General features: G+C 48.9%; 1 protein-coding gene across 4 annotated transcripts in view; it reads right to left on the bottom strand.

The window, feature by feature from the left end:
- The window catches only part of RNF168 (ring finger protein 168), a 439,984-nt gene that overhangs the window by 3,307 nt on the left and 425,308 nt on the right, over positions 1–11,369 (bottom strand). Inside the window, exons 1-9 of one of the 4 annotated variants that reach the window (XM_071751576.1) lie at positions 11,023–11,178; positions 6,472–6,618; positions 5,531–5,865; positions 5,017–5,127; positions 4,030–4,373; positions 3,093–3,169; positions 2,262–2,438; positions 439–563; positions 61–148 (exon numbers count right to left, since the gene is read on the bottom strand). In XM_071751576.1, coding sequence (XP_071607677.1) covers positions 61–148; positions 439–563; positions 2,262–2,438; positions 3,093–3,169; positions 4,030–4,373; positions 5,017–5,024 — 819 coding nt within the window. In that variant the 5' untranslated portion in view covers positions 5,025–5,127; positions 5,531–5,865; positions 6,472–6,618; positions 11,023–11,178. The other 3 variants (XM_071751577.1, XM_071751579.1, XM_071751578.1) reach the window with 3 other exon arrangements.

Below are 11,369 nucleotides of genomic sequence, written 5' to 3'. Positions count from 1 at the left end.
AGGGGATAAATGACCCATAATTACCAATACTGAGATTTGTAACAAAATTATTCTAGTTACCAAAGAACCAGAGTCACTCCTCCCTCTTTCCATTGTTCTGCAAAATGATGTGGATCCCAATGCACAATGAACCTTTGGAGAGAGATACCTTGAAGGGAGAAAAAGAACAAAAGTTTACCTTTTTAAACCTTTTTTCATTGAATTGTCAGTCCTTTGCATTAACCAGTATCTTCAGATTTATTCTGGCAATCAAAAACAACAAGAAAAGGGCAAGTGTTTCCCTCCTCCATCCTCTCCTATGAGGAAACATTTTAACATTAAATAATTTACATTGGCTCCAGATTGTCCGTGGAAGTTGGACTCCAGGATTCCAAATGATCAGTGGGACACTATACCAAGGAAAAGAGCAATGATGAAAGGGAAAGCTGAATTGCTTACTTCTGAATGTCTCCAGAGCTCCCTGGTTTGTTCTTCATCTTGCAGGAATTACCTGGGGATGTTTCAGATGAGAGACTGCCAGCTGGTGAAGGACTTCTAAGACTGTGCCCTTTGGAATCATCATTCTTCAATGACAAGTAAAAAAAAAGGTATTTATATAAAACAAAACACAACTCCACAACAAGTGTAGAAACCCCAGAAAGTTACTGTGTTCCTTAGGTACTTTTGTCCAGAAAGTTCTAGACAGTTACAGAATAACAAAGGTTACATGTTCTGTGTGGGCCCTATTGCTAGTATTTGTTCAAATGCTCTGCTCAAATAAGTGCACAGGCTTCATTATCAGAAGAACTATTACTGGGTAGTTAAAACCCACCAACCAAAGCCCCAAAACAAACTAACAAAACAAACCCCTAAAAGTAAGGCAAACTTTCATTTTATGTTCCTTTCCCTCAGCGTAGGTTACAGACACCAATTTCTTCCAAAGAATTATTTGGAAATCGTGACAAAAAGGAAGCATTCAGAATAAAACCAATATTGTAACATGCTTCCCAACAAAAACATCCATCACACGTTTCAAGTGGGCAGAAATATCTGGGGTAATTCACCCTCCTGCTGGTTCTTCAAAAATTAATGGTGAAGTACTGGGCGCTGCCAACACCTTGGTGATCAGGTGGTGAGGTGGATCAGGAACTGGTTGAAAGGAAGGAGTCAGAGAGTTGTAGTCAATGGGGCAGAATCTGGTTGGAGGTGTGTGACCAGTGGAGTCCCTCAGGGGTCGGTACTGGGACCGGTGTTGTTCAATATCTTCATCAACGACTTGGATGAGGGTATAGAATGTACCCTCAGCAAGTTTGCTGATGACACTGAGCTGGGAGGAGTGGCTGACACACCAGAAGGCTGTGCTGCCATTCAGAGAGACTTAGACAGGCTGGAGAGTTGGGCAGGGAGAAACATGATGAAATTCAACAAGGGGAAGTGTAGAGTTTTGCATTTGGGGAAGAACAACACGATGTCCCAGTATAGGTTGGGGGCTGAGCTGCTGGAGAGCAGTGGAGGTGAAAGAGACCTGGGGGTCCTGGTAGACAAGAAGATGCCCATGAGCCAGCAATGTGCCCTTGTGGCCAAGAAGGCCAATGGCATCCTGGGGTGCATTAGAAAGGGGGTGGTTAGTAGGTCAAGAGAGGTTCTCCTCCCCCTCTATTCTGCATTGGTGAGGCCACACCTGGAGTATTGTGTCCAGTTCTGGGCCCCTCAGTTCAAGAAGGACAGGGAAGTGCTTGAAAGAGTCCAGCACAGAGCTACTGAGATGATTAAGGGAGTGGAACATCTCCCTTATGAGGAAAGGCTGAGGGAGCTGGGGCTCTTTAGTTTGGAGAAAAGGAGACTGAGGGGTGACCTCATCAATGTTTTCAAATATGTAAGGGGTGAGTGTCAGGGAGATGGAGTTAGGCTTTTCTCAGTGGTGACCAGTGATAGGACAAGGGGTAATGGGTGTAAATTGGAGCATAGGAGGTTCAAGTTGAATATCAGAAAAAATTTTTTTACTGTAAGGGTGACAGAGCCCTGGAACAGGCTGCCCAGGGGGGTTGTGGAGTCTCCTTCACTGGAGACATTCAAAACCCACCTGGACACGTTCCTAGGGGATGTACTCTAGGGGGCCCTGCTCTGGCAGGGGGGGTTGGACTAGATGATCTTTGAGGTCCCTTCCAACCCCTAGGATTCTATGATTCTATGATTCAAATTTTTTACTTTTGCCTGGAAAAGTCTTGAAGTTGCTTGCACTGCATCAGTGTTTCCTCCTGCCCCTTTTGATCCCAGCTCACCAGACTGTTGCTCAGCTGCCAGGCCAACTCTTCATCTTGCTTCAGCTGCTTCTCCATCTCCCGCCGTCTCTCTGCTGCCAGTCTGTGTTCCTTCTCCTCCTCTGCCAGGAGCTGCTGGATGTATTCCTCACTTGCCTTGTTCTCCTCTTGTTCATGTGCTCGCCTTTCTGCCTCCACCTAAAAAAAGAGTTTTTTTCAAAGGTTACTACTGCTGAACCAGACTTTGCACCAGAACCAGCTGTGGGTCTGTTCCTTAGGGAGGGAAATCAAGAAAGCAAGCATGAGACCACAGCCAAAACAGTTCCAGATTTTTATATTTGCTAGTCTCAAATACTTTATGTGCCTCTGAGGACCTGAAAAAGGCATTTTAGTATGTGTGGGCAGGGATGCAGGCACTGGAAGGTGGCACTGTAACCCTGGAAGAAGTCCACACTCTGCAAAGTTTTGGGAAATGCAGGAGAGCAGCCTGGGTGCTCTGCTGTGTCAGTACCTCCACGTGTTTCTCAGCCTGCAGAGCACACCTGCTTGCAGGAAAAAAGAGAGAATGTGTTACTGGACTAATTCAGAGCACCAGGTACAGATGAACTAGGACAAGAAAACCAGAGAAATGTTGCCAAAACAAAAAATGCTGTCAAACACAAGAAGTGCCTCCTCGTCCATAAAGGATAAAAATTTAATTCATGCTTTTGGGAAGGCCAGTGTCTTCTTTCAGCAGCAAATTACTTTTTAAGTATCTTTCTTCATCGTGAAATAACATTTTAGCTGTTTGTGGGAACAATTAAAATACCTAGATACAGTGAATTTAAGCTTTTAACTATGTTTTAAACTTACCTTGCTAATTTCTGCTTCATATTCCTGCCTCAGTTCCCCAGGCTTGCTCAGCTGGTGCTGTGGACAGGGGACACAGACTAAATGGCAGGAAGGAAAAAAAAAGAAGTGAGGAGCAAAGCAAGATCATGGCAATCAACAATGAAAGATTTTAACAAAAAATCACCTGTCACAGGAATGGTTTCAATTCAACCGAGTGTCATGGGGGGAAAAAAAAAAAAAAACCAACAAAAAAGCAACATTGCTTTGTGTTTCAAAGGAACAAAATAAAAACACCCTGTGTTAGAGTGGCAAGAACAGGAAAGTGTTTTCCAGGCACTGCAGACACTGCAAGTACACCCACTGACCATGACTTACATCTTTGCTTTTTGTGATCAAAAACATTTCAGAATGCTACAAGTGGAAATCCATGGCAGAGAGCCAGCCTACCAGTTAGCCCCCCTCTCCCTTACTAGAGCTTACAGTATAAGAAACTCCAAAATCCTTCTTCAAAAATTCATCAGATTTCACCTCCTTCTCTCCAACAATACAATTTTAGGCTGACTCAAGAGATTCCTGCATAAACTGAAGCCTTGGCATTTCGAACCAAACTAAATAACAGCATCTAAGTGTTGAAAAAAAATATTACCCACTTTGCTTACTTGTGTGTGATAAGCAAACACACAGCTGCCAACACTCCACTTACTAATTTTACAGCTTGAGTTGCACCAGGAATGAATTCCTGCCTAACACCCACTTAAATGACCAGGGTCATTTAAATGACACCTTATTCTCTGTCCTAAAAAAACCCAAGGCACAGCCCATTTCTCTTGCCAGCCCCTCTCCGAGGTGAGCTCTGCCACTGCATCTCCTGGCAGGAACACAGCCTGCAGCTTTTGCCTCCCAAGTTGGAGCAGTTGGAAAAGGGAAAGCAGAGACATCCCGGGGACATTTGACTTACTTTCCTCTTCTAAATCCTGCCCGTTGATCCTCCGTTCACATTCCTTTGGGTAATTCTTCTGGATCTTCTCCCAGAGCTCCCAGTTGATGAGAGTGTTCCTGCGGGCATTGTATCGTGCCCAGGAGGAGACTCGTCGGCGACAGAAAGGACAACACAGACTGGCCTTCTCCACAGTCAGCTGGAAACAGCAGTTACAGAGGGTGTGGCTGCAGGGCAAGGTCACAGGCTCCACAAGGATCTCCATGCAGATCTGGCAGAGACAGTCAGAGAGGGAAAGAGGAGCTTCTGATTTCTTCGACATGCTGACTCCAAGTGGAGGAGGAGGACCAGTACACAAGCAGTACCTGAAAGCAAACAGAAACATGGCTTTTACCTCCTGTCATGAAAAAAAAAAAAAAAAATATATATATATATAAATACATATATATATTATATATATATAAAAAAAAATATATATATTATATATATATATATAAAACCAGGAGATGCTTAGTTTTAGAGCTACTTTCTGAAAACGTTAGTGGATTTAAGAAGCCTGTTTGTGAGTTTTGGCTCACAAACTCAGACTCTCAGCATTCAGAGGAAGGCAGAGGTCTTTCCAGAAAGAAAAGTTGGAGGAAGTGTAGGTTTTCCCTACCAGTTTCCTCTGAGTTGTAACGGGTGCTATGGGAATAGGAAGGATGTGGTAAAGACTAGGGGTGGGGAAAAGGTGAGAGCTTTTCCAGCATTTACCCTCTGTTAGTGTCAAGCTGTGCTCCATGTGATGGGTGTGTTATCAGAGTTATTTAAACTTCCCATTCCATCAATTTTTTAGTGTATGTATATCCTTCAAAAGTTGCTTCTGGTACAGGTATGGTTCCAGCATGTTTTGAAGGTGAAATACAACATCCCTACGCATCAGAAGAGAGGGGGTTCTTCCTCATTCATTTGCTGAAGCTGGGACAAAATAGTCAAAATACTTTCCATTACTATGATCCAAGAACTGACCAGTGCATTCAACACTTCAGCATCTTGTACAGCTTAAAATCAAGGTGGGAATCATCCAGTCTTCCTGTGACCAGTGCTCTTCACAGGGTTTTTCCACGGGGCCCAGACATACTGCAGAACAGAAAATAAAAATACCAGACACATACCAGGCAAAAAGGGGTGCAAATACTGGGAGTTTTGAAGTTGCAGTAGCTTTAAAACATTGGTAAAAGCTTTGTAGCAGCCACCTTCCCAGAGACAGGGGTCCTTCGGACAGGCTGCACCTTCAGCCACAAAGGAACTCGACAGAGAGACCAATATACTTTAAGTTGGGTTTTATTGGTTCTGCTCTAGCTTTGTTAAAAAAAAAAAAAAAAAAAAAAAAAAAAAAAAGTTCAAATTTTAAAAATAAGCGTGCCAGAGGACAGGGAGAACACCCAGGTTTGCGGGTGGATTGGTAAAAAGACCCAAAGGAGCCCGCGCAGAGCCGTTCTGGCCGAATTTCAGTCAGTAAGTAGGCGGAAAAGGCGCTTACCCAGCCCTGAGAGGCGGCTGCCCGGAGCCGGAGCCGGAGCGGGCAGGCCGGGGGAAACCCCCACACACCCCCGCCGGGCTTCCCCCCTGCCCAGGACGCCGCTTCACCACTTCGGAGGGGCCAGCGGCCGCTCCCAGCCCCGCACAGCCCCGCACCGCGGGTCAGCACCCACCGAGCCGCTGCTGGGCGGCGGGGCAGCGAGGAGCGTGGGTGCGGGGCCCGGGCCAGGCCGTTGCCTCCCGCAATGGCCGCTGCCGCCACAGCGTTGCCCGCCCAACCGCCGCTCCGCTCCGCCCCGTCCCTCGCCGGCCGAGCGCTCCTCCTCCCAGCCGAGCCTGACGGGAGAAAGAGACGGGAAGGAGCGGGGGCGGACGGGGCCGTTCCCTCGGTAACGGGTTCCCTTCTCCCGCCCAGCCCAGGCCCGGCCCCGCGGGTGCGGTGCTGCGCGGGCTGAGGTGCGGAGGGGCCCTGGTGAGATGAGATGAGGGGCTGTGGCTCTGGGTGTGCAGGGAGCAGCAGGAGCTCTCGGTGGGGGAGAGGGGAGGACGCAGGGGCACGAAGGAAGCCTGGGCGCTCAGAACGCGCCTCTTCTTAACGCCTTAATTAATGGGAGAAAGTCCTCCCCGCGTTAATGAGGTGGGGTGGGTTTTTCCCCTTCGTCTGCTGCGGGCCAGAAGGACCAGGCTTGGTGTTCCTGCTCTCTTGGAAGTGGCATGGCTGTTTTTCAACCACATCAATATTTCATAGATATGAATATATCTGGGCTGGGTTTGCTTTGGTTTGGTTTCGCTTGCCTTGGCTTGGTTTGTTTTTTACAGAAGCAGCAGAGGAATCGTCCCTTTTCCTCATTGCCCATTTCTGCAGTAAATAGCAACTGGAAAAGGTGCTGGTGGTGCTGGAGTGCTCCCAGAGTCACAGCAGTGTCCCCGGTGTGTGCTCACCTCTCCCCAGGCTCCCAGATCCAGGGGGTATCCTGGCTGATCTTCTCCAGAGTCTCAGCCTGCAGTTCAAACTTCTGTGCTAGGTTCTGCAAGCTGGAGTCCAGGTCAGTGAAGCGAGCTTCCAGGGTTTGCAGCCTGGTTTCTACTCTGAGGGGGGGGAAAACAAGGGCATTTTGTAAGGACTTGAGCATCAACCAGTGGTGCTTCCTGTGAGGTGGGTAACACGTTGCACTGTGAGCTGCTCCAGAGCCTCCCTGAGGCTCCTCCAAAGCTCTATGAGAACATACACCAATAGAAATATTTTTTTTTAGTATATGGCCCAGGTATTTTTGGCACTTCCCCGGTGCAGAAGTCTTAAAACTGGCAAATAGAGATGCAAGGTTTGTATTTAGATATATTGGCAGGTCTCAACCATTTGAATCAAAAATAGTGGCACAGAGTCCTTCTCTTAACACTTTAATTCTCTTAATTCTGAGATACTTGATCCTTGAGCCATTTTCATTTGAGCCTCCCTGAGGCTCCTCCAAAGCTCTATGAGAACATACACCAATAGAAATATTTTTTTTTTAATATATGGCCCAGGTATTTTTGGCACTTCCCCGGTGCATAAGTCTTAAAACTGGCAAATAGAGATGCAAGGTTTGTATTTAGATATGTTGGCAGGTCTCAACCATTTGAATCAAAAATAGTGGCACAGAGTCCTTCTCTTAACACTTTAATTCTCTTAATTCTGAGATATTTGATCCTTGAGCCGTTTTCATTTGACACTGAGCAGAGCTTCTCATTCAGCCTCAGCTAAGAAACAAGAACAAATAATAAACAAGGCACACGCTGTGCTTCTCTTCTCCCACCAGCTGGTCCTGGTCTGGGTTTCCCTTTTATAGGTCTGCCCTTCCACAGAATAACCATCTGATGAGGAGACCATTGTGAAACAGCAATAAGAAAACCATCTCATAGCTGGTTGTTTATGAGTTGTTTTTTCATTACTTAATATCTCTTGGTTACTTCCTTATTTATAACAAACAAACCCAAACCTATTTGTACTTGTAATACTTTGTACTTAAATGATAATCCTAAAACTGTGGTTTTGAGTTTGAGCATCTTCACTCCAATTTTGCTTAAGAAAACTGCCTGGTTTAAAGAACTTGCTGTGTTTAGGGGCAACATAAGAGGGATATGCATATATTTATGCTTTATTTGCTCATTACTCAAAGAGTAGAGTATCCTGGGCTTCTGTCCTTCTGGGGGTGGGGGATTTGTAAAGACAGTTTTCTTTAAGTTTGCCTCAGCTGGTTTACACCCAGGTATTTTCTTGAGAATCCAGGAGATCTCAAATCTATCAAAAAAATAATAGTAAAGTGATCACCTAGAGTGATCACTTTAATCAGGTGATTACCTCAGTAACTCTGCTGTCTGTGGGTGGTTTTCAGCAGCAGCCAGTTCAATGCTTTAGTGTTTCTCCAGTTTTGCCAGCACTTTTTTGATATGCAATATAAAGCCTGTCTGCAAATTACTCTTGTATATTTTTAAGCATCTGTAGCAGATGTTTCAGCATTTACTAATCCTTGTTCTAAAAACATCTGTTCAGTTATGCCACAGGAGGACTGATCTTTGTGTCTCATCTCCTACAGCTTTTTATCAATTTTGATACAATTGGTGCTGCTCCCTAGAGCAAAATTCTGAATGGAACAAGGAAGGATGGATTAAACCTCCTGCTTTCACATCAGTCACAGCCTCTTTTTCACAACACTTTTTCCTTCAGTGAAGCTCCCTGAAGCTGCTGACCTCTGAGGTCTCTTCAGTCTCAGCACAAACCACATCCCCATTCTCTGACAGAGTTTGAGGGTTCTCATTAGCCTGCTGAACTGTACCTGGGAGATGTGCAGCAAGAGGTCTAGCACACCCATTCCACTGGAAGTGCCAGCTTATGTGTAACTCTGTTTCCACTCTTCTGGCACTTAAAGAAAATGACATTTTTCGTTACTTTAGAGCTGTCACTTTGGTTTTATTTCCCAGGTCAGCTCAGAGTCCCATGCTTCTCCAGAGCTCTTCCTCTACACTCACTTCATGGTACCAGCAACCACACACTTTTGCAGACAGTTTCCTACAATCTTAATTTCCACTTTTTCTTTCAGGTGTGGTTCCCATGGTTCTGTTTCTTCCTCTGGTCAGGTCTCTACTCAGTCTCTTTTTTTACAGTTATTTACCATCAGTGAACAACGTTAAGGAACCTGAGCAGGGGGAGCAGTTTCTGACCCAGCCTGTCAGCTGTTATTGGTCTGTAATCCTTCACTGACAGCATTTGATCAGCTGTGATGCTCTTGATGGACACTGATCAGTCATTTTTACCAGAGGTAAACCAAAGTTACAGCTATGACACCTCATTTCTTGCTTGATGCCATTTGCACAGCACCTGTACAAGCAGCCTAAGAAAATCCCTACTTGTAAATTCACCAAGAGGGAACATTCTTGCATCTGTCTTGAACTCTGGAGAATATCAGACCTTTTTGCAGCTCTTTTGCCAAAGAGCTTTTGCTCCTGGCTCACTTTTGATCCCACAGTTGTCTGCCCAGCTGGCTGGAGAGGCCATCTCTGCACCAGCCCCTCTGATGCTGCACTGCAGCTGAACACGTGGACTGGAGCCAGCAGGGGCAGCTCAGGACAGATTATTTTACACGAAGCCAGTGAACCTGTTGGCCAAACATTCCTCTTCCCAGCCCAGGCTGTGAAAATGGAAGGTGAATCAGTGTTGCCTATGCCCCACTTCCTCAGCAACAGTGATCTGCTTTCCTTAAACTCATCAGAAAGGTCGATTCCCAGGGTTTTTTTCGTTAATGATAGCCACTTACTTCCTATCTCTGAACTCTCCAGACTCTGAGGCATTTTCCCAAATGGAGTTCATTCCAAATCCCCCACTCAGAACAGCAGCAGAGCACAAGCCTGAGTTTCCTGTTCCTCTTCCCCATAACCACCCAGCAGCAAACACTGGGTGCAGTGACAGCTCCTTGCTGATGGAGCAACTGCTCAAATCCTGCAGCAAACACCCCAGACCAGCAATTTGCAGCTTCTAGTGGTTCACCAAACCATGCAGCTTCTGCCCCTGTCCCTCCTCCCTCCCCAGTGAGTAAAGGAGAAACAACAATTCCCATGAACCTCTCCCCACACACCCCCAACGTGTATTTACCCCCAGCAGCTCCCCAGGAAGCAGGGGCTGATGGTGCTCAGGGTGTTTCCTCTCCCCTGCCCCAACCCCCTGGGTGCTCAGGGTGTTTCCTCTCCCCTGCCCCAGCCCCCTGGGTGCTCAGGGTGTTTCCTCTCCCCTGCCCCAGCCCCCTGGGTGCTCAGGGTGTTTCCTCTCCCCTGCCCCAACCTCCTGGGTGCTCAGGGTGTTTCCCCTGCCCCAGCCCCCTGGGTGCTCAGGGTGTTTCCTCTCCCCTGCCCCAGCCCCCTGGGTGCTCAGGGTGTTTCCTCTCCCCTGCCCCAGCCCCCTGGGTGCTCGGAGTGTTTTCTCTCCCCTGCCCCAACCCCCTGGGTGCTCAGGGTGTTTCCTCTCCCCTGCCCCAGCCCCCTGGGTGCTCAGGGTGTTTCCTCTCCCCTGCCCCAGCCCCCTGGGTGCTCGGAGTGTTTTCTCTCCCCTGCCCCAACCCCCTGGGTGCTCAGGGTGTTTCCTCTCCCCTGCCCCAGCCCCCTGGGTGCTCAGGGTGTTTCCTCTCCCCTGCCCCAACCCCCTGGGTGCTCAGGGTGTTTCCCCTGTCCCAACCCCCTGGGTGCTCAGGGTGTTTCCTCTGCCCCAGCCCCCTGGGTGCTCAGGGTGTTTTCTCTCCCCTGCCCCAACCCCCTGGGTGCTCAGGGTGTTTCCCCTGTCCCAGCCCCCTGGGTGCTCAGGGTGTTTCCTCTGCCCCAATCCCCTGGGTGCTCAGGGTGTTTCCTCTCCCCTGCCCCAACCCCCTGGGTGCTCAGGGTGTTTCCCCTGCCCCAGCCCCCTGGGTGCTCAGGGTGTTTCCTCTCCCCTGCCCCAGCCCCCTGGGTGCTCAGGGTGTTTCCTCTCCCCTGCCCCAACCCCCGGGGTGCTCGGGGTGTATCCTCTCCCCTGCCCCAATCCCCTGGGTGCTCAGGGTGTTTCCCCTGCCCCAGCCCCCTGAGTGCTCAGGGTGTTTCCTCTCCCCTGCCCCAGCCCCCTGGGTGCTCGGGGTGTTTCCTCTCCCCTGCCCCAGCCCCCTGGGTGCTCAGGGTGTTCCCTCTCCCCTGCCCCAGCCCCCTGGGTGCTCAGGGTGTTTCCCCTGCCCCAACCCCCTGGGTGCTCGGGGTGTTTCCTCTCCCCTGCCCCAACCCCCTGGGTCCTCAGGGTGTTTCCTCTCCCCTGCCCCAACCCCCTGGGTCCTCGGGGTGTTTCCTCTCCCCTGCCCCAACCCCCTGGGTGCTCGGGGTGTTTCCTCTCCCCTGCCCCAGCCCCCTGGGTGCTCAGGGTGTTTCCTCTCCCCTGCCCCAACCCCCTATGCCCCTGCTCCTTCCCTGTCCCTTTGCAGGGTGCCAGCAGGACCCTCCAGTGACCTGTTCAGTGTCTCGTTGAGGGAGCGCAGGCAGATGCTGCCCTTGGCCATCTTCAGAGCATGGAGAGAAGAGAAGAAACAAGCACTGGAGTGGGCTTGATCCTCCCTCCTGAAGCAGGCAGCTCCTCCAGGGACAGGGGACCCGAGTCCAGCCTCAGGCTGCTTGTGCTCAGGCTTTTTATAGACTGGGCATCCAAATATAGGGGGGGGTGCACAGACACATGCTCCTGGACATGTATCACTTACAGAACCAAGCATCTGGGCTGCTTCCTCTGGCCCACTGTTCCACTCTGTCTTCACACACAGGATTAATTAATTAGGCAGTGACACTTAAGGGGGTACTGCCAC

The sequence above is a fragment of the Heliangelus exortis genome, chromosome 9 (genome assembly GCF_036169615.1).
Source record: "Heliangelus exortis chromosome 9, bHelExo1.hap1, whole genome shotgun sequence".
In the NCBI taxonomy this organism is placed as follows: domain Eukaryota; kingdom Metazoa; phylum Chordata; class Aves; order Apodiformes; family Trochilidae; genus Heliangelus; species Heliangelus exortis.
This window is presented reverse-complemented; position numbering and strand designations above follow the sequence as displayed.